At 44.2% G+C, this 22299-nt stretch overlaps 1 protein-coding gene across 3 annotated transcripts in view; it reads left to right on the top strand.

Annotated features, from left to right (window-relative positions):
* LOC147663077 (monocarboxylate transporter 13-like) overlaps nucleotides 1-22299 on the top strand; it is a 217219-nt gene that overhangs the window by 191435 nt on the left and 3485 nt on the right. For all 3 annotated transcript variants that reach the window (XM_086950699.1, XM_086950698.1, XM_086950697.1), the window contains one exon: nucleotides 6289-7056. In XM_086950699.1, the coding sequence (XP_086806825.1) occupies nucleotides 6289-7056 (768 nt within the window). The remainder of the gene's footprint in view (nucleotides 1-6288; nucleotides 7057-22299) is intronic.

The raw sequence follows: 22299 nt of genomic DNA, 5'->3' as shown, positions 1-22299 counted from the left end.
TTTTCCACTACGCGGCTCTTTTCTAAAAGCCGCGTTAGATGACAAGCTCATCTCGTCATCCGCACACGACCACCGTGGCTGATGACGAGCTGAGCTCGTCATCAGCATCGAAGGGGTTAAGGAGGCCAGGCTGCAAATTGTAGGAGTGCATCTAGATGCTTATGGCATGCCTTTGGATCCTACGGAATTCAGTGGACAGCAGTCGGGTTACCACCAGCGCGTCCTCCCATACTACATTCTACCTTACCAGGCCTCTCCCAACTCTGGTACAGTTTCCCACTCCAGTCTTGAGGTCCATGATGGTCCTTGCTGCTGTGACGCCGTTACCAACTCCACAGGGGCGGACTCATGTCGGACGCCGAGACAATGCTGGCTCTAGCTTAATCAATGTCTCATTACAAATTCACAAAAGGCAACCGACTGTAATGACTCTAATCAGGAGCTGCAACACAGCTATCAGGTAGGGCTACATTTTCTTTTTCGTCCTGACTCTGACCCTGTTGCAGAATAGGGTACACCCAGGATACTGATGATGATGGTGAGAAGCATGGCTTGTTCCCCCCTCATTATACCTTATACCTTGACTTTCAAAATGCAAGTGGGCTTGACATCTTCCCAGAAACAGAACATAACTTGCCATATGGGCCATTAATGAAAGAAATTGCCTCATTTACAGTGGTGGTTCAGAGGTTAGCTGAGGGACTGGATTTACAGCTGTCGCCATTGTGTCAAAGGCAAAGTATTTCAAATCCTCTTCCCCTATCACAGTGGCCAACAAACCCCTTTACTTTGCCTTCAGTGGCTCACACCCAACTGGTGGGTGGCAGGATTCAACATTTTCTCCCAGGCTGGACATCCATCACATCTTACTAATGGGTCTTGGAGACTTTTCAAAAGGGCCACACCCTTCTTTTCCTCTCCTTTCACCCATTATTCCTCCTACACCAGACCTAATTTTAAAGTAATATCTCTCTGTCTTGGGACGGGTGGTACATCTTTTACCTTCCACACTTTCATGGGTTACACAGAGCAGGTACCCGATACAGAGAAAGGCAGCCATTGTTATTCAAACTATTTCCTAATTCAAGAAATGAACAGGGCCTAAACCTATCCTGGACCTTTGACCCCTAAGTATCTTCTTGCAGTAGGACACATTCAACATGCTCACATTAGCTCAGATCCTATCTGCTTTGGACGAGGAAGACTGGATGGTGTTGTTGGAGTTGCAGGATGTGTGTTTTCTTATGCATATCTTGCAGTCCAACAAGCCTTACTTGTGAATCAGGGTGGTCCAGGAACACTTTCACTTACAGTGATGGAGGTGGTGACAGACCCTTTGCTGCTGAGTTGGAGGGGTGTTTTGGAAAGGTAACATGTGAGGCCTCTTGTTTCAAGTGGTGGAAGAGCTCCACATCTGGCTACTGGAGCCGTGGACCATCTGAGGCCTTGAAGGCTTTTTTGCCATCCATCAAAGGGAGACTGGTGCGGGTTCTCTCAGACAACACTACTGCCATGTGGTACTTCAATAAGCAGTGCAGAATGGAGTCCGTGCACAGTTGCTAGTAGGCTTTGCATCTCTGGATGTGGCTGAACAGCAGAACATCTTTCAAGTCACTTGGCAGGTTCCCTGAATGTGAGATTGGATAAATTCAGCAGATGTTGTCTTGCAGGTCACAAGTGGCATCTGAATCCTGTCATGGCGTATTCAACCAGAGAGGAGAATCCTGCCTCCATCTATTCATCACTGTCAAGAATATTGACGGTTAACAGTTTTGCATTTTGGAGCTTCTGCAAGAACATTTATTAAGAGATTAATTCTTGCCGGAATCAACAAAGGAACTCCTGTATGCCTTTCCCACATGTGACCTCCAATCATGCTACCAGTCCAGGAGGACCTCCTGTCTCAGCTACAGGGCAACATCCTTCATCGGAATCTCTGCAACTTACACCACCATGCACAGAGATCGAGCAGCAGCAATTGGCTGAGTTTGACTTGCCGGCTGAGGTGGTGGGTGTCATCTTCCCTCCAGATGTCCCTCCACAAGCCAGGTCCTCCCTGGACCGGAAACAAGCATCCTAGGACTGGTTTTGGGGTTTCACCCCTCTTCAGCCAGGATAGCTTGATTCCAGTGGCACAGTGAGCCCAGGACCCACGTCTGGGCATACCTGGCACACTTAGATAGTGAATGGCACACTGTCGCCAACAATTGTTTTATGCTCTGCATATGAGGGTGCAGAAAGGGAAAAGATAAGAAACTCACAATAATGTGCAGGGGTGACACTTTCATGCGGCTTGGCTCTGTCACTTGGGGTGTAGTGTGGAGTCAACCCCTGAGGCACAAAACCCCCCTACGGGCACACAGGTACATTGCTAGAAAATTCTCAGGATCCAGCCTGATGCCTAGGGGATATTTTAAAGTGAGGAACTTGAAGTTAGACCGTGTGTCCACCATAAAGTGTGTTACCGAAGGAAAGTAGTGTGCATTTCACTGGCAGTTGGAGCAAAGGGTTATCTTCAAAGCCATCTACCCCATTTATAAAATGTTTTTTAACACTGAGAAGTCGTGCTTACGAGTGCAATTCAAATGTCACTACTCGGCAAGAGATTTACACTCCAATTCCAAGATGCTGTCTAGTTTTCATGTATTCAAGAGCTGGATTGTCAGTCCCCTAACTTCCTCTGCCCTCATCTCTGGAATAATCTTCCTTTCTATTTAAAAACTCTACATTCTCATCTGGCTTTGAGGAAATTTTTAAAAACCTGTTTCATTTGTTAGTTTTCCTTATCTCGTCTCCTTATGTTTGTTTGGAGTATTTGTGTCCCACTGATAGCTAATATGTCACAGATGATCACCAGGGTGCCAGAATCATCACTGTACCAAGCATGCCCACAGTGTATCAAGAACTGTCACTATTGCGCCAGAGTGAATATTATGCCAGAGATGGGCACCATTGCGCTGCAGATGCCCACAGTATACCATGAATTACCATCACAATGCCAATGACTTCCACTATTCAATGGGTGGGCATCACTTTACCATGAATTGGCTCCCCATGCCAAGAATGACTACCACTCTGTCAGGACCAACATTGTGCCAGTTATAGGCAGGTTCATACAATGGATGCCCACAATACCAACAATATGCAACAACCAGCATTTTATTAGTGGTGGGCGACATGCTGTGGGTCCCTACAAGTTGCTAATATTTACCACCATTATGGCAGAGACAGACATTTATGAGGGTAGGGCATCACACCATGGATGTCTACAAGTTGGAATGAAATGCCACCATTATACAGCATTCAGCATTTTACCAGGGTTGGGCAATCGGCATAATGCCATGGATTGGCGAGCAGTGGGTATAATTTTATGGTTTGCCATAAGTTACCAAGAATTACCACCAGTGTGTGATGGTCAGCATTTGACCAAGAGTAGGCCATGCGCTTGCCCTCAAGTTGCTAAGAATAACCATCTTTGGGCCAGAGCCAGGATTATAACCATTAACTAAGCGTGGGCAATGAACCTCATCTTGTTGATGGCAAAACTTGGTAAGAATTTCCACCATTGTACGTTGCCAGCATTTCATCGATGGCTGCAGACACTGCACACTTCATGCATGCATACACATACACAGACTAATGTACCCGCCAACACACGGCATCATCAACAGTAGTTGCCTTCGCTTCTGTGCTGCTGTCCTACCACCCGCTCCTGCTCCTCTCTGATGCTCTTCATCCTCACAGAGCTGAATCCTGCACCCATTTGGAGTTTACAGGAACTCCCCTGTGCACATTACTGCATATTATTTGCATCTCAGTGTACATCATTTCACATTAGCGGCATCACACACCTCCATGCATTGTGTGTCTTCATATTGTCTGCACCTACATTAGCGGCATCACACACCTCCATGCATTGTGTGTCTTCATATTGTCTGCACCTCTCTGTACATCACTTCACATCATCTGCATCTCATTACACAACCTTACAGTGTCTACATCTCCATGCACATATTTGCATATACCTTGCACCCCAATGCATAGCACTTCACATTAGCTGCATCACAGACCTCAATGTATTGAGTGCCTCTTGCAGCTTGTCCCTTCATACTGTCTGCACCTCACTGCTCGTCAGCACTGTCTGCGTCTAGCTGCATGTGACATATTCAGAATCACTCTGCATATGCCTTCTTGTTGTATGCATTTTACTGTTCAGCACTTTATGTTATCTGCATGTCGCCCGTCTCCACTTTGTGTAGGTCTCACATAAATAACTTCAAATTGTCTACACCTCCCTATGCACACAGCGTCTCTATCCCCCTGCATCACTTCACAATGTTGCATCCCTCTGCACATCACTTCACATTGTTGCATCATTCTGCACAACACTTCACTATGCTGCATCCTTCTGCACATCACTTCATAATGCTGCATCCCTCTGCACATCACTTCACATTGTTGCATCCCTCTGCACGTCTCTTCACATTGTTGCATCATTCAGCACATTACTTCACACTGTTGCATCATTCTATTCATCACTTCACAATTTTGTATCCCTCTGCACATCTCTTCACATTGTTGCATCATTCAGCACATTACTTCACACTGTTGCATCATTCTATTCATCACTTCACAATTTTGCATCCCTCTGCACATCACTTCACATTGCTGCATCCCTCTGCATATCACTTTACATTGCCGCATCCCTCTGCACATCACTTCACATTGTTGCATCCCTCTGCACAACAATTCACATTGCTGCATTCCTCTGCACATCACTTCACATTGTTGCATCGTTCTGCACATCACTTCACATTGGTGCATCTCCCTGCACATCACTTCACATTGTTGCACCCCTCTGCACATCACGTGACATTGCTGCATCCCTCTGCGCATCATTTCACATTGTTATATCATTCTGCACATCATTTTATATTGTTGCATCATTCTACACATCACGTCACAATTATGCATCCCTCTGCACATCCCTTCACATTGTTGCATCATTCTGCACATCACTTCACATTGTTGCATCTCCCTGCACATCACTTCACATTGTTGCATCTCCCTGCACATAACTTTACATTGTTGCATCCCTCTGCACATCACTTCACATTGTTGCATCTCCATGCACATCACTTCATATTATTGCACCCCTCTGCACATCACTTCACATTGTTGCATCATTCTGCACATCACTTTACAAATGATGCATCCCTCTGCACATCACTTCACATTGTTGCATCTCCCTGCACATAACTTTACATTGTTGCATCCCTCTGCACATCACTTCACATTGTTGCATCCCTCTGCACACCACTTCACATTGTTGCATCATTCTGCACATCACTTCACATTGTTGCATCCCTCTGCACATCACTTCACATTGTTGCATTATTCTGCTCATCACTTCACAATGCTGCATCATTCAGCACATCACTTCACAATGCTGCATCCCTCTGCACATCACTTGACATTGTTGCATCATTCTGCACACCCCTTCACATTATTGCATCCCTCTGCACATCACTTCACATTGTTGCATCTCACTTCAGCTTTTCTTATTTCAAGACACAGCTGCAGTTATGTCATGAATCACAAACATCCTGCCTCTCTTTTTAAAGTCTTGTGTCTTGTTTCCTAAGGAACCTGCATGTGAGATATGTACCTAACAAATATGAAATGGGCTACTCTGTTCAGCACAGATTTATTTTAAGGGAAATAAGGGTCACATATTGCTGCATAATTTGCCTTCCTATACTGCATAATTACTACAGTGTTACCACATGATTTGGTCTCCCACTGCTGAATAATTCCATTTCTCTACCTTAGATTTAAGGAGGAATTACTTTTGTTCTCTGTCTTTTTGGACATTACTTGGGTTCAAAAGCGTCCCAAAATTTGTATAATCTTAGCCACATATTGCACCTCAAAGGAAGCCAGACACTATACTCAGACTTTCAGCAGCAGAGGTTTCTGTGTCCAAGTAAAGAAGCACTTTGCTTTCTGATGGCCATGCAATCAACTTTAAAAAATCCATTTTCTATGGTGATTTAGCACCACCGATGGGATACTTATGCGGATCTTTCCTCTTTCCTCCAACAAGCACATTTTTTTAAATGGACCCAAAAACTGCACTTCACATCAAGGTCTACCATTGTACCCATGATATTCACTCTTTTGTAGATGTGTGATCCCAGTGATCCAGGCTGGCGCTTGGAGAGCTAGTGAGGTAGAGCTCAGTCTCATGTGAATTTGCTAACTAGCCCTGTGTTTCTATCTTTCTAGGCATAGGCTACGCCCTGGTGTTCACCCCTTCCATTGGAGCCGTTGCTCGATACTTCAAGAAGAAGAGGACCTTGGCCACCGGACTGGCCTTCACAGGCGTGGGTATTTCCTCCTTTGCGTTTTCACCTCTTTTCCAGTACTTGGTGGACTCCTACAGTTGGCGAGGAGCCCTGATCATCGTTTCTGGCATCACCTTGAACCTCTTGGTCTGCGGTGCCTTGCTTCGACCTCTGACCCTGAAAGAGGACCTGGCCCAGGCAGAGGACACTGACAATAGTCGGTGCAGGCAGTGCTCTGTGCTCTTCGGCTTACCCTTGCTCTCCCACTGGCCCTTCATGAGATACGTCTTGGCCATTCTCCTCATCAACACTGGCTACTTCATCCCCTATGTGCACCTGGTGGCGCACGCCCGAGTTCAGGGCTTCAGTGAGTACCAGGCTGCCTTCCTCATGTCTGCAGCTGCCATCATCGACATCTGTGGACGGCTCCTCTCTGGTTGGCTGGCTGACAAAGGGACCTTCAAATTACAGCACCTGCTGACGTTCTGGACCGCGCTCACGGGTCTGAGCCTGATCGCAATCCCCTTGGGACAAAGCTACCATGCCCTTTTGATCATCAGCTTGTTGTATGGGCTGGGTGCCGGTGCAATGACCCCTGTTGTGTTCTCTCTCGTGCCGCAGCTCGTAGGCATCAGACAACTTCTGGGAGGCTTAGGCTTGCTGCAGATGCTTGAGAGTGTTGGCGGCCTCCTTGGAGCTCCGTTGTCAGGTAAATTCCTCGTCTTTTCCTATGTTTGTCTGTTTTGAGGGAACATTATACTTTACAAAGTGGTTCTTTACCACTCAGGGCATTACAACGCACACCTTTTCCCCTGCAATGCAGTTGTATTGTCTGGTATCAGATCTATCTATCTATCTATCTATCTATCTATCTATCTATCTATCTATCTATCTATCTATCTATCTATCTATCTATCTATCTATCTATCTATCTATCTATCCATCCAAATATATTTTGTTTTACATGTTTTTGTGTATATATAAATATACATCAGAAAGAAATTACTAAACGTTGCCAGACACTGCTGGTTTTATTCTATGCAAAACAAAACAATTTGTGCCCAAAAATAACAACAAACGCGTTTCAGCCTAAGCCTTCGTCAGTGTCGACGGGCGGCGTACAAACAGGCATACATATATTTAAAATAACCAAAACTGAAGAAGGACATTTCATTCACAAATCGTGAGCGCCATATTGTTGTGTGCAAGTGGTTTACAGCCTATAGATGTTTATTTATTTAGAAGTTTTCTATAGCGCTGGCCAGACCCCGGGGTATCGGAGCGCTTTACAGTAGTACAATACAGATAATCATCAGATACAAAATAAGGGAGGAACATAAAACAGAGGAGTACAAGAAATAAAAGAGCAGCACATTGTAATGTGGGACATTTTTGCCTTCGAGGATCTTCGGAGTCTTAGAGCTGGAGCGAAGCTCGATGTTTGTTATTTGCCCCACACTATCCATTTCCTAGGGAGCGGTTGAGGAGCAGGGATTTGAGTTGGCATTTGAATTCTACAAAAGAGGGAATGGTTCTGATGTGAAGGGGAATGGAATTCCAAATTTTGGGAGCGCTTTCAGTGAAAGATCGATCTGCAGTTTTTTTCTTTCTAGTTTTAGGTGGGATGAGTAGGAGGGAGTATGAGCTTCTCAAGTTCCTGGTCTGGCCGGCTTTTATGAGTTTTTTCGGCAGGTACTCAGGTTTGCCGGTGTGAAGGGCTTTGTGGGGGAGGCAGGCTGTTCTTAAGCTAATCCGCATTTCCACTGGAAGCCATTTGAGTTCCTTGAGTGCGGGAGAGATATGATCGTATTTCTTGACGTTGGTGATCATTCTGGCAGCCGCATGTAGCGTTGTTTTGATGGGAGCCAGATGTGACTTTAGAATTCCTGGGAGGACTGCGTACCCATAGTCCAGTCTTGACAGTACTAGACATTGGGTGGCCTGTTTGAGATCATTGGGCGGAATGTAGGGTTTTATTTTGTTCAGTAGTCTCAGGTTAAGGAACGCACTCTTGACTGAATTCTTAATGTGTCTAGTCATATTCAGTTTTGGATCAAGAGTGATGCCTAGAGATTTGACAGAGTCCGCTAGAGTAAGATTCCCGTTGAGTGCATCGATAGCCTTTAACCACTCTGCAATTTGGGGATTGTCTTCCTTATTTGAGATGAGGAGTGTCTCAGTCTTATCAGGGTTAAGTTTCAGGTGGTTGATTGTCAACCAGAGTTGGATATCTTTCAAAACATCATTAAGTCTTTGTATGTCTTTGAGAGAGGTCGTTTCTAGGTAGATCTGGGTATCGTCAGCGTAGAGATGGAAGAGGATGTTGGTTTTTCTGAGTAGTTTGGAGAGAGGTTCCATGTAGATTTTGAAGAGTTGTGGTGAAAGCACCGCACCCTGAGGGACTCCCCTGTTGACTTGCTGGAGGTCGGAAGTGAAGATTTTTTTTTTGTGTGTGTATGATTGTGAAGAAAGGAGGAGAACAATTTGAGGACTACCTCGCCAAGACCAGCTCTTTCTTGGAGAGCACTTATGAGGAGTTTGTGATCAACAGTATCAAATGCTGCCGAGAGGTCAAGGAGGACGAGGAGGCAGCATTGGTCGGAGTCTAGTGATCCATGTATATTGTCAATGATGTTGAGCATCATGGTTTTTGTGCTACAGCCTTTTCTCAAGCCAGACTGGTGGGGTTCCAGGAGGTTGATGTTGTCCAGGTGCTGGGTTAGTTGATGAAGTACGCATCCTTCAAGTGTTTTTGAGAGGAGGGGGTGGTTCGATGCAGGTCTAAAATTGTTTAGATCTGTCGCATCTAGGCCAGGTGTTTTCAGCAGGGGGGTGACTTGGCCCATTTTGAGGCAGTCAGGAACCACTCCGTTTTTCAGGGATCTATTTATAATCTTGCTCCAGAGCGGAGCTAGAGTGTGCTTAATTTTTTTGGTCAGTGGGTCTAGGACATGGGCTGAAGATTTGGAGGTGGAGATCCGTGTGATTATCTTAGTTTCTTGAATAGGTTGGAAACTAAGCCAGGCATTTGGAGAGGGACCGGGAGAAAGATACAGTGATCTTACTCTAGCGGACTCTGTCAAATCTCCAGCTGCTCTTTGCGTGGTGCGTGTTGAAGCCGTCCAGTGAGAGTTCAATTTTTGTGATCTTATCATTGAAAGAATTGGCGAACTTGTCGCATAGTTCTTTGGACGCCTGCACAGGGGAGGACACGGGCTTGGAGGTTTGTTGTCTGGTGATGCTATAGAGCTCCTTAGGTCTGTTTTTGGCACGATCCAGTGCCGAGCGGAAAAAGCTGGATTTTTAGTTTTTGTTGTGGTTGTTGTACTTCCTGCGGGCTGATTTGAGTTGATTGCGAAGAATACAGATAGGGTTATTTCTCCACTTTCTTTCTTTGGCTCTTAGATTTCTCCTTTCAGAGTTGAGTTCAGAGTTGAACCATGATCTGGATGGGATGGCTCTACTCTTTTTGAGTTTTAGGGGAGCCATTTTGTCAAGCATGGATACTAGGTTGGCATTGTAACAGTCAGTGAGGTCATTAGTGGAGAGGTGCTCAATGTTGTTTGGGAGAAGTGAGCTTATCTCTTCTTCAATGACTCCTGTGGGAACCTGGGAGAGGTTTCTCACCCATTTGGGGGGGTCTTGCATAGGAGGTTGAGCGAGGGTAAGTTGGTTTATGAGGAATTGGATCATGTGGTGGTCTGACCAGTCAATGGGGAGTATGTGATTAATAGTGATTGTGTTTCTTTGCGCGATGATGGCATCCAGGATGGCTCCTTTGTAGTGCGTCTCCTCTGTACAGTACTGGGTTAAATTGTTGTCGCAGAGGAGACTGGATAGGGATTGGATTAGCGGGTTGTTGGTCTCATTCCACCGTAGGTTCAGGTCACCAAGAATTAGATTGTTGGTATCGACGAGGGCACCTTGAGCTATCAGGTCGGATATTTGTTCTCCGAATGCTGCGTTTTTTTCTTGGGGGATGATAGAGAAGGTGACAAAGTAAAGAGTCATTATCTTTGGTCTTGATGTTGGTTGAGAGACATTCAAATGTGTTGTAGTCATATGAGTTTATTACCGTGATGACCATGTTGTCTTTATGAATGATCGCTTCTCCTCCCCCTCATTGATCTTTTCTGTCTTTGTTGATGAGAGAGAAGCTCGGGGGTACAAGCATGTCAAAACATGTTGGGGATAGCTTATTGAGCCAGGTCTCCGTGAGGAACGCAATGTCAATGTCATGAGAGAGAATGGCCTCTGCTAGTTCCGTTGCATGCAAAGAGGCCGACCTGCAGTTAATGAGTAAGCAGTTGGTGAAAGGCTCTTTTTTGCTGGCGGTCTTTTCTTTGGGCGCCCTAGGTATGGTTGTCAGGACGGGCGGTCTCGGGGTTTTTGTGTAGGGAAGGTCTTTCGGAGACCTGTGATCACTTGGATTTTGGATTTGGGGGAGTCGGAGGGTGGTGTATCATAGGAAGAGGCTAGAGCGGCTGCTTCCGTGTCGGACAAGGCTGCTTCTGTTCTGGTGGGTCTAGAGGTCAAGGGTTTAGTATCGGTATTAGAGCGACTTTGAGCCCTAAAGGGAGGGACTGTGGATCTAGAGGCTATTTGTGGCCAAGGTTCCAAGCCCCTTCTTGGGGGTCTTTGAGGATGAGTTACAGGGGAATCTGAGGGCCGGGAGGGGCTCTTATGGCAGTTGGTGTTGGCCGTGGGGGGAACCCAGGGAGAAGATTAGTGGTATCTGCGAGCTTTACCTAGGTTAGAGAGGATTTCGGATAGGCCCCGGGAGACGAAGTCTATCTGGTTTTCAAGTGACGCGAGTTGCTGCGTCATTGAGTCGTGGGTGGGGTTGAGGGCGTCTTGGGGGGATTCACCTTGTGAGGTATAGGTCGGGTTGCAGCAGTGTTGTCTCTTGTTTATTGTGTAAGACAGGTTGTCTCTTTTTGAAATCCTCTGAGGGAGGAGGATTGGGTCCTGACAAGAATTTGAGTTTCTGAGATCTGTGAGGGAACTGGTGAGGTTAGGGGTCACTGTCGGTGGGGCGCCTTCTTGAGGTTGCGATAAGTGGGTCGAGTAGGAGGATAAGGTTGTGTTATCCTTAGGGAGCTGTGACGCATGTTTGGTCGGGACACTGTGTTGGGTGAGGACTCGGGGGATCTGAGCGGTGGGGGCATACGGTGGTGTGGATTGAGTTTCCTTTTGTAGCCGAGAAGCTGTAGGCGGGAGTAGAGCGGATCGAAGTGGGGGGAAGACGGGGTCTAGAGCTTTAAGGTTGGGTGTAGTAGTAGTATCCTTGATTCTACATTTCAATCCATTACAATTTAAATTCATTGTAACAAATAAACAAATCAGTTCAGTTATTTACAATCCTATATGGAGACAGTTATATCAAGTCTCATCTTCGCTCCCACAACGCTGCCATCTAGTGGAAAATTCATTGAACCACATCTGACACACTCCATATTTTATCTCGTGTCCATGTGAATATATTTCAATTGGCAATCTGGAAGAGTCCACTACATTGGTCCAAATATTAGTTATATATGCTGAGATTGATCAAGAACCACTACAAAAAGAATTGAACAAATTAATAATGAGTTCGGCAATTCAGATCAGAAGAAATTAATTGCTAAATATCCTGAGGAAATGATTGACTCAAGAACAGAAAGACATCATTTAAATCAAGATAAGCACATACATTTCAAAAAGACAGAATCAAATATGAGATAAGACAGGTTTTTACATTCTGCAAGAAATTTGACTGACAGACATTGAGGTCTGCTGACCCCATCATGCCACCATTTTGGTGAGGGCTGACAATCATGGAGAGTAGCAATTTGTGACTTACTACACAAATATTCGGGAGGTAAGTCAGATTGCAACCTCAATGATTCTGAATTTTTTAGACTGACCTATTCGTGCATAGGTCGATTTCCAAAATACTTTTGTCTTTGAAAAAAGTTGGCGTGCACTTTTTGTGCATAGAAATTTCGTTCATCAGGCTCTAAATACCCAGGCTTTATAACAGCCGGGCATTCGGGTCAATGTCCTTCTGATGTACTGGGCAGGAACCTTTCTGTACACTTTTTCCACTGATACAATGCCTCTAAAGAGTTCTGCTAAGGAGGACCAAAGCAACAGTGTTCCTCATTGCTCCTGAAACAATGGCAGCTTCCAGGCCTTTTTCACAGTTGCGGCCTGTGCAGGTAAGTCCGGTGAGGCTGGGTGGCGGTGGGATTTCGATAGACAACAACAACAGAAAATGTAATAAATAATTAATTTTCCCTTGTCGTCGTCTGTTGAAATCCTCCTACCCGGCCTCACCGCTCTTACTAACATGGGCCGCGGCTGCGTCTTCAAAGTTTATTAAACCACATTTTAAACATCCAGGCAAACTGGGCCTATTGGCCGGAATCAGTGCCAGCTCTTTCACCCAAACCTGACGTCCTGAAATTTGGCAGTATGGCTCCTGCGATCAGACAATGAGGATATATAAACCTGCCTATTTGTGCACAGCAATTTGGAAGCAACCTAAAAGACCTTCAACAAGAGCTTTTTATGCTTTCAAATGGAAAAATTCTGCTTATGGTGTTAGTAACTACGTCCGAACCCTATCTCCTGTCAAGAAGATAACATCTTGTTATACTTGGCTAGAGCTAAGCTGCAGTTTTCTTTGATAAAGGTCCAAAGTGCATCTGTAACAGCATACTCAAGAGGATCTCGCCAAATAAAATATTTCAAGATACCAGTAGAGTTTGAAAGGCTTGAAGTAAGTCTTTGCCATAGGAATGGAATTTGGTGCTCTCTAAAGTGATGTGTCCTCCATTTGAGGTCATAGGCAAGGCTTCATTGCAGTGTCTGTCTTGGAAGGCTGAGTTGTTTTAGTTGCTGTCACTTCAGCACATACAGTTAATGAGCAACCGACCCTTACAGCCATTGAATCCTAAACAATATTCCTCTCTAATAGGGAAGTGATGAGAAGTCATACCTTGTTTGCTTTTTAGGTGGTTTCAGGACTAGATATAAAGCAGTCCATTTTGACCAGGATTACATTTCATGTAATCCTGTCACAGGGCCGAAGGATTCCTGAATTCCTTAGATATTAGGAGGGTGTTACAGCTTTAGCTATGAAGTATGAAGAATGGTTATATCTATAGGTTTAGCACCTTCTAAAATTTTGGTTCCTGCGTTACGTTTTGTTATGAAATGGTTAATAGGCCTGTTCCAGGCCTGTATGAACAGAGGACACACTGAAGTCAAATACTGCTGCTGCCTAGTAGAGGAGTATTCCATTAGCGTGCGTGTGTGTGTGTGTGCGCGCGTGTGTGCCTGTGCGTGTGTATACATATATATATATATATATATATATAGATATAGTAAACAAGGTGGACTTGTCCGCCGAAACGCGTCTGATCATTTTGGAATAAAATAAATCTTTGATTCTTACCCCATGGAGTCGGCGCCTGTTTTATCATTGAAGAAGCAGGATTGGAACCATATATATATATATATCAACCAAATTTCCGTGAGAAAAACCAATGCCACTTGTACTGGCGGGCCGCAGCGGGGTCGCCGGCCTCAATCAATTTGAAATCACAAACGCCGTCTTATTCATCAAAAGACAACACGCGTTGGCCCATCTTCGCTTCAAAAGTGAAATGTATTGCATGGAGAAATCACTCAACGCGTTTCGAAGCAAGAGCTTCTTGATCACGGTTAAATGTGTCGGTGAAAACAATAAAGTTATATACAAATCACGTGACATCACCCTCCTGAAAAAGTGAAAACAGACTTCAGTCAAATTAGTCTTTCTTGCAATAACAAGAAACTGCAATAACTGTACTATAGCATCCCCATCTTTATCTATTTTATGACTCTGCCTGTGTGTCCATACCATAAACACGCCTACATGCCTTTAGTACGACTCAGGTGATTGGTCCGGGTTGCTCTCTCTTATATCTCGTCCTGTCATTTTCATTTCCAGTGTGATCAACATTTACCACAGATCCCTAGAAAAACATTTTTGTAGCCATCATCTCCACTGCCTGACAGTGGTTTGCAAACCTCAGGTTCACAGTTTGTCCCACATCCCACAATTTGCAAATCTATCCTTCAATTCTCTTAAAGAGAGGCTTGGTCAGGCTATGTGGTGTGTTATGTGATATGGATGGCACTGGTTGGTTTGATCATTTTGAAAATGGCTACTTTCCCTCAGAAGAATATTGAGTTCAGTGTGAAAAAGGCTGCCTTTCCAAAGATCATACAGAGGTATCTAAATACATTTCAGCCTGTTAATCTTACTCTAGGCATGCTGTATTTGCTGGTGCGATTAAGAGCACTTGAAAGCATGTACATATGCAAACTATTCTTTTTCTGCCTTGAAGGGAATTTTGTAGGTTCTACATTGAGCCTATCTTTCAATGCTAAATTGGCAGTAATGCCTTTCTAGCTGACCTCATAAAAGGTCCTCCTGAATGTCCCCCACTGAGTAGAGAATGACACAACTAGGTTAGTAGTGGAAGCCAAGAAATGTGATGACATGTCTCCCATCCTAATGGATTTGCACGACTTACTGTTTGGCTCCATATTTGTTTGCAAGGTCCTCTGTGTGACACACAAACCTATGCACTTAGATCAATCAGTTTATTTATATGAGAAACACATGATAACCGTGGAACTTGACCAATGAGAAAGGAAGTCTGGATTATTTTTCAGACCCTCAAATTCAGCAAAACGAACAAGTCTTCCCTAGCTATACGCTACCGCGAGAACTTACAGGCACATGCATCATTGTTGGCTTTTGCGATTTCTTAATTGTGATTTTTAAGGAATCGCAATGAAGAAATCAAAAAGCCTATGCATGAAGAAATCGCTGAAAAATTTGCGATTTCTAAACATTCCTTAATTGCGACTCGCAATTAAGGAATGCCTCCCCATTCATTCCTATGGGCTTACAGGCCCGTAGGAAGAAAGGGAAGACATTCTCAATTTGCGATTCGCAATTAGCGAATCGCAAATTGAGAATGCGATTTCAAGGGTGCAGGGGTGTCCAAAGGACACCCTGTTGCACCCCTGAAATTAATCTGTGCACATATGTTGTGCACACACATGCCCCAAGGGCATGTGTGTGCACAACATGAAACTTTGAAAAATGCACAAAAGTGGATTTTTCAAAGTTTTCACAAATTACCATGAGGCTCAACCTCATGGTAATTTGCTCCCCCAAATTGCGAAATCGCAATTTTTAAAACTTTCATGCATTGCATTTAAGGAATCGCAAAATGGTTTAGCTGATGGGTTGCTCCATCACAAACATGATGGGTATTCCGTTTGTTTTGTAATGAGTGCATTATATCCTATGCTACATCTAATAAGGCAGACTGGATATCTGTCACGTTTGTGATGGCGTACCCATCAGCCATACTCGAAATCAGGCCCCAAGACTTGACTTATCACTCATGTCATTTTGCAAAAACACACCTTTATGAAAAGGAATAACAGCCCCTCTCTCTTTTATTCTTACCGTTAAAGTTCAGTTTCTGTGCTATATCCTCTTAAGCGCTGCACCTATACCAGCGGCCGACGGCACCACTACCTCGGGAGTGCTGCCGTTGGACGTTCCAACTGCACCTGCGCAATGGAACGTTCAGCACTGGAGCTGGACGTTCCAAAGCAGCTAAGGTGATATTGTCTCTGTTGAAGGTTCCATAGCCTCTTGGACGGACTTTCTGTACAGAAATAATATAATTTATTTTTCTCACTCGATAGGTTCCAAAGCTTTGCACGAAACTGTTCAGTTGTGGAACAGCCGTTTAAGTGTCTCCCAGATATGTGAAATTATTATCCATGGCCAGTGACTATTGGATCTCCCCATTGCCACTCAGCAGCTCAAAGGCCAATGCCTAAAGGGGATCTTATGTCTGGTACCCCTTTCCATGCTGCATAGCTTTAAGTTGCAGGTATTCACCTTTCTCCAAGCTGTGAGTCTCCTATGTCGCACCTTCACTAAATCAATGAATTTCAAAGCCAAATCCACCTGGAACATGGAGCGCCCATTACGCCAATTTGAATTCCTTTTCTGCTTTAGAGAAAGGAACAGAATATTATTAATATTATTATTATTATTATTATTATTATTATTATTATTATTATTATTATTATTATTATTATTATGTGTTGTTACTGAGGTTGTTGTTGCATTTTTAACAGGTGGATGCCTTTCATTACCATCTGCCAAGGTCATAATATGCCTTCAGGGGTTATTGGCATTGGCTGGATCAGGCATTAACCTACTTTGTTGAACTGATTAGTATTTTGGTTTCAGTCTTAAGCAAAATTGTCATAAGAGGAACATCTGTTTGGTGCTTTATCCCTTTTCAGACTTACCAAGATTTGGGTACAGTTCTTGCTCTATGGCAAGGGTTCCATTCTTCTAGGATTCCCGCAATAGTGTAATAATACGGCCCAATGTCTGCCCTTATTTTTTCAGAACTTGTATGGGATGTTGTTATATATTTTTTTTGGTGCAGCTCTGTAAATGTTTTTTGCCCCTTTGATTTCTGAGTAATTTTGGCATAAAGCTTCCCTTACACATGGTTAGGGCTGTCACCATTGTGCCAAATGGCCCGCTTTAGGCATTAATGACACATTGTTTTCCTATGTAGGACCGCCATGAGCTATATGGTGGCCAGGAGCTGGAAAATTCATTAACCCCTTCACTGCGGCGGCAATTCCGCCGCAGCGCTAGGGGGGGGGGGGGCAGAGCGGCGCCCGCATGCTCGTGACGGAGCCGCTCCGTCACGAGCCGCGGTTGAGCTGTGCTCATGACGGAGCGGTTTCGTCATGGCCCCGCCCGCTCAATGGAACGTCCAGCCCAGGCGCGGAATTCGTGCCGCGCAAGCACGCCGAGCGGGCCATGACGGAACCGCTCCGTCATGAGCACAGCTCAACCGAGGCTCATGACGGAGCGGCTCCGTCATGAGCATGGAAAAGGTTAATGGCTCTCACATGCAGGGAGTAGCATATCAGGGCCATTGATTTCTTATATTTCAGAAACAAATTCCAGCTATGGGGATTTGTTTCTGAAAAACAAACATCTGTATCTTAAACTAGACTTTGAACTCTCCATGTGACCCCACTTTGTGTTACAGTGTTCAGGAGACTAATTTATTTGCCGGTATCGCTTCTTATGTATGATGTCCTGCTTGGCTGTCCATTGCGATAACTGTTGAATTACCATGGTTTGGTTTCCTCTGCTGTTTCATTACCATTGAGGGTACAGTTGTCCATTTCTTGATATTATGTTGGCCCTGCCTCACCAGTCTGCACCGTCTGATCTTTCTAGTCCCAGCCCTTACTGTTTTGTCTGTCGATGATACACTATTAAGGCAGCACCTGACCCTCCTTCTGCGTCTTCAGCTCTCTCGTCCACGTTTTCTGTCCAGTGGTCCAGTGACCTGTGTCTCCAGGATGACTTCTGTTTCATCTGGATTCATCGCCCTGTGTACTTCTTCTGCCACCCTTGCTTTTACTTTTTGTTCATTGTGCAGCCCACTAATTATATTTTTGCCTGTATTGCCTTCAGGATGTTTGCAGTGTTTGCAGCAGTCTCTCTTCTGTATTGCTATATTTTCTCAATGCTGGGTGAATATTTCTGTTTCTGTTTTTCTTTAACTGTTGGTTTGGTTGATTTGTTTCCCTTTCCCCATATTGGTGGCTATGAGAGTATCCGTGGGCACAACAAGAATGTTATCTTCATTTGCTTCATAATACCTCTTTTGTCATTGCAGGTGACCGGCCTCCTTTTACCTGTTACTAAAGTTCCCTGTCATTGGTTTGGGCTGTTTTCTTAGACTTGTATATTAGACAATCAGACTTGTTTGTTCAAACTTTGGAGTTCCTAGGAAGTCTGTGCAGAGGTTTGCTTGTCTGATCTGCCTTGATTATCTTTGTATCCACCATAATTGTTAAGTTGTTGTATGTTTGGACTGTCTTTTTTGTTGGAGTTTGGTGCTCTGTTATTCTCTTCTTGAGCAATAGATGCATGGCCCTGTAAATATCTATCCTCCTTTGTGGGTCATCGCCAATGTGAAGATCTGGTTTACTTGTGGGTTTCATTTGATGTTGCGTATCCCCGAACAGTTTCAGTGGATTGCTCCTCCAGGGCACACACATTTTCTCTTTACTTCTGTTTTGGGCCATGCAGCCCTGTGCTAAGTTACATGAATGCATACTGAAGTGGACTTTGTTGTTGAACATGCTCCCTCATGAAGTTGAATATAGTTACAAATTTAGATCCATCCACACTTTACTCTTCTCTGCTTCAATTCTGGACCAGGCAGATCTGATGCTCTAAGTTTTACATTCCCTAAGCTGGACTCTATATGTTATGTCAATGTAGCTTGTTATCAAAACACGCGGGGAACCACCTATGATTCCACAAAGCTGCACAAGTGACTGAATGAATTAAATGAATTAAATTCAAGTAGTTTTATCCTTTTTTGTCCATATTTTTCACTTTCACTTTTAATCCTTTTTACAATGTTTTTAATTCATTTTACTCATTCCAGGGTTTTGCGACGATATTCACACAAACACAGGAGCACAATTGAGTTCCTCATGTCACGAATTTATTAAAAGTAGCCCAATGCATTTCGGGATTAAAAATCCCTTCATCAGGGTAATCTAAAATACAAAAGAAATAATTTTACATAATGCTGTCAGCATTATTATTATAATCACAAAACAACTGACAACCACATTACTACCATTTTTTCACGAACACTTAATATGCCAGTAAACGTTAAATGCAGCATTGTAAATATGAAGATGGCACTTCACACTCCAGTATTCTAAACAGCAAACTTTTTACCGAAACACCCATACAAATTAGCAAAAGTTGTATATAATCAGTAATCCTTCTTGGGGTGAACCAACGCTTTTACTCATGTCACATACTGTCATCTATTCTTTTGTCCTTGAAGCTGTTTAACCATTAATCACTCTTACCGTGACATATGTTAAAATGCGCCTCTTATTGTACGACCGAACTTGCTAGATGCCCATTTCCATTTAAACAGCATACCGAAAAACACTGAATTCATATTTCCTTATGTGCCGAGGCACGCTTATCCCTTTCAGTAAAAAGCTGCATCAATGATTCAACGCCTGTTCACAGTTATCAACCCTCCTAACTCCCCCCAGGTGGTGGTTCACGTGTATCTGTACTAGAGCTGAGAAACAGAACTACACTGCAGGCTGTTTACATAGCGCGCTCATTCTCCTTCCTCCTTACATTCGTCTAAACAGAACACTCATCCCAGAATAATGGATGCAGGGGGCAGAGCGGCACTGGTCCTCCTTGATCTGTCCGCGTCCTTCGACACGGTCCACCACAGTATTTTGGTGGACCGTTTAGAGGACTGCGGGATTCAGGGGAGGGCCCTGAGCCTCTTGAAAGCCTTTCTCACGAACAGGGTTCAGATGGTGGCCCTGGGAGAGTTCGAGTCAAGACCTTTCAAACTCCCCTGGGGGTTCCCAGGGATCCTCTTTGAGCTCTACCCTGTTAAATATATATGTCTCTTCGCTCGCCCCGGTTATCCGGTCATACAGGTTTGAACTAACATCGTATGCAGATGATACCCAGATCGTTGTATCACTGCTCCCGGGGAGAGAAGATGGTGTAGCCGCAAAGTTTCAGGATAGTATGACAGCAGTCAGCACTTGGATGGCTAGAAACTGCCTAAAATTGAACTACAAAACTGAGGTTTTACTATTCGGCTCCGATGTCAACATTTGGAGCCCCAAGTGGTGGCCAGAAGAGATGGGACCCCCCCCCCCCCGTTCCTGTAGAGAAGGCTAAGAACCTAGGCGTCTTGATTGATAACCAACTTTCCTTTAAACCCCAAGTAAATGCGCTTGCTTCCTCCATCCACTGCTCTCTGAAAATCATTAGGAAGATCCTCCCCTTTCTACCGGATGGTTGCAAGCAAACGGTGGTGAAAGCACTTGTGCTCTCCCTAAAATGTTAGGGGTGCCTTTGTCCAGGCAAAGTCTTATTTAGTCAGTAACTGCAACCAAGGCAGTCTCCGTGCTATGAGCGGCTCTGAACCCTGATTGCGAAGGGTTAAGAACCTTATTAAATTCAAGGTAAGTTGGAGGTTGTGAGTATATTAAACTTTCCAAAGACTTGCCGAAGAGCGGTAGCTCATAGGATGATAGTTTGCTAAATTATTGGGGTCAATGTTGGCCTTTTATGTATGGAACAACCTGTGCACACTTCCAAGCACGGAGACATCGTCATGTGTCTATGGAAAAGTTAAACAATGCCATAACGTCGGGAGCCAACATGTGCCAGATCGAGACAATAATCCAAATCCATGGAGGACGTGGGTCCAAAGGAGAACAAAATTTGGCTTTACCTAAAGCTTGTTGAATTTGCTCAAGATAAAAGGAAGCAAACTTCTCTAGTGAATAGTGAGCAGAGGCCATTTTGGCAGGTGTTATAGTTTAGTGTGTAACTAGACAGAACTGTGGGCAAAGTACATTTTGAGTAGATTTCGTCAATTTTATTCTCCAAAAAGTCTGGTAAGGTGTTGCACAAATCTTGTGAAGCTGAAATCAATTGGAAGCAGGCAGAAGGATTAGCAAAATCATTAAGGATTTTTAATAGTTCTTTAGATGAATTACCAGCTTGCTCTATTTGGGTAATAATAAGAACTTTCCAGGTTAATTTCATATGTCTGTGGTAGGAAGACAGTGCTAATCTGAAGGCGTCTTTATCGATTTGAGATCTAGTCTTCCGCCAATGGCTTTCTAGCTTTTTGCAGGAGGATTTCTCCTGTCTAAGCTCCTGAAAATACCATGGGGTCTGAGGTCCAGTTACAAGGTTCACTCCATTGTTTTTGGGAACAATACTGTCAAAAGCCTCATTTATGGATTTGTTAAATTACATTAAGGTGACATTCACATTGAGGTCTGAAGAAGGCACTAATTGCTCAAAAGCATTACAAAAGGAGTCCGGAGTCACCAAACGCCATTGCCGGAGAGGTTTATGGCCTCCAAATCTGGGATTAACTGTCCCGTCTGATTTCAGGGTCTGAAACTGGCAAAAAACCACGGGCTGTCCAGGTGAGAGCTAAGGAAGGCTCATAAGGTAGATCATTACATTAGCATTAGTGAAAATTAAGTCCAAGCTGTGACCTGCTGCATGGTTTGGGCCTTTCATTTTTTGATGCAGCCCCAACAATCCCATGTCAGAACTTAATTGCACAACCTCAGTATTAGTGAGATCTTCCCCATGGTAATTGAAGTCTTCCAGCAGAAGAAGGTTTTTGTGCAGAAAATACGTGAGTAGCAGTAAGTTCAGTTAGACGAAGACTAACATTTTCTGGTGGGTCTGGTGGACTGTAAACGAAAGCTCCTTTCCAGCAGTCTCATGAAGAAAACTCTAATTAAAAAATATCTAGTTCTACCCCGTCAGCCATTGGAGTGTCAACAAATGACATATTGAGCGTATTTTGACAAACAATGGCAATGCCTCCCTCCAGTTTGGTCTCTCTATCATGCCTAAGCATGAGAACATTTCCCGGGAGGGCAAGTGTGACTGATGGAAGGGTGGCCGAGCATATCCAGGGCCAGCAGAGCCTCAAGGTAACACACCGGCCCCATTAGTAGATTGGGTCATTGATGCAGCACTTTGGCTGTTAAGGTAAGTATCCGTAACAGTGGTATCGCCAAAACTATTGATATTTAAAGTGTACCCCAAGCAGGAAAGCCTGCATTTATGCCATGTCAGCGGACCCCCCGGCAACAAAGAAAAGAATTTAAACAACACATGTCTATTGACAATATGTAGGAAACTCTTCGATTGTAAAGTGTTACCTGAGTATCCAAATTCTAGCAGAGTCACTGACCACAGTAGCAAGAGGCGCAGAGATCCTAGCTCCTGGTGATGTTC

The sequence above is a fragment of the Lissotriton vulgaris genome, unplaced genomic scaffold (assembly GCF_964263255.1).
Source record: "Lissotriton vulgaris unplaced genomic scaffold, aLisVul1.2 SCAFFOLD_1120, whole genome shotgun sequence".
NCBI classification, from domain to species: Eukaryota; Metazoa; Chordata; class Amphibia; order Caudata; family Salamandridae; genus Lissotriton; species Lissotriton vulgaris.
This window is presented reverse-complemented; position numbering and strand designations above follow the sequence as displayed.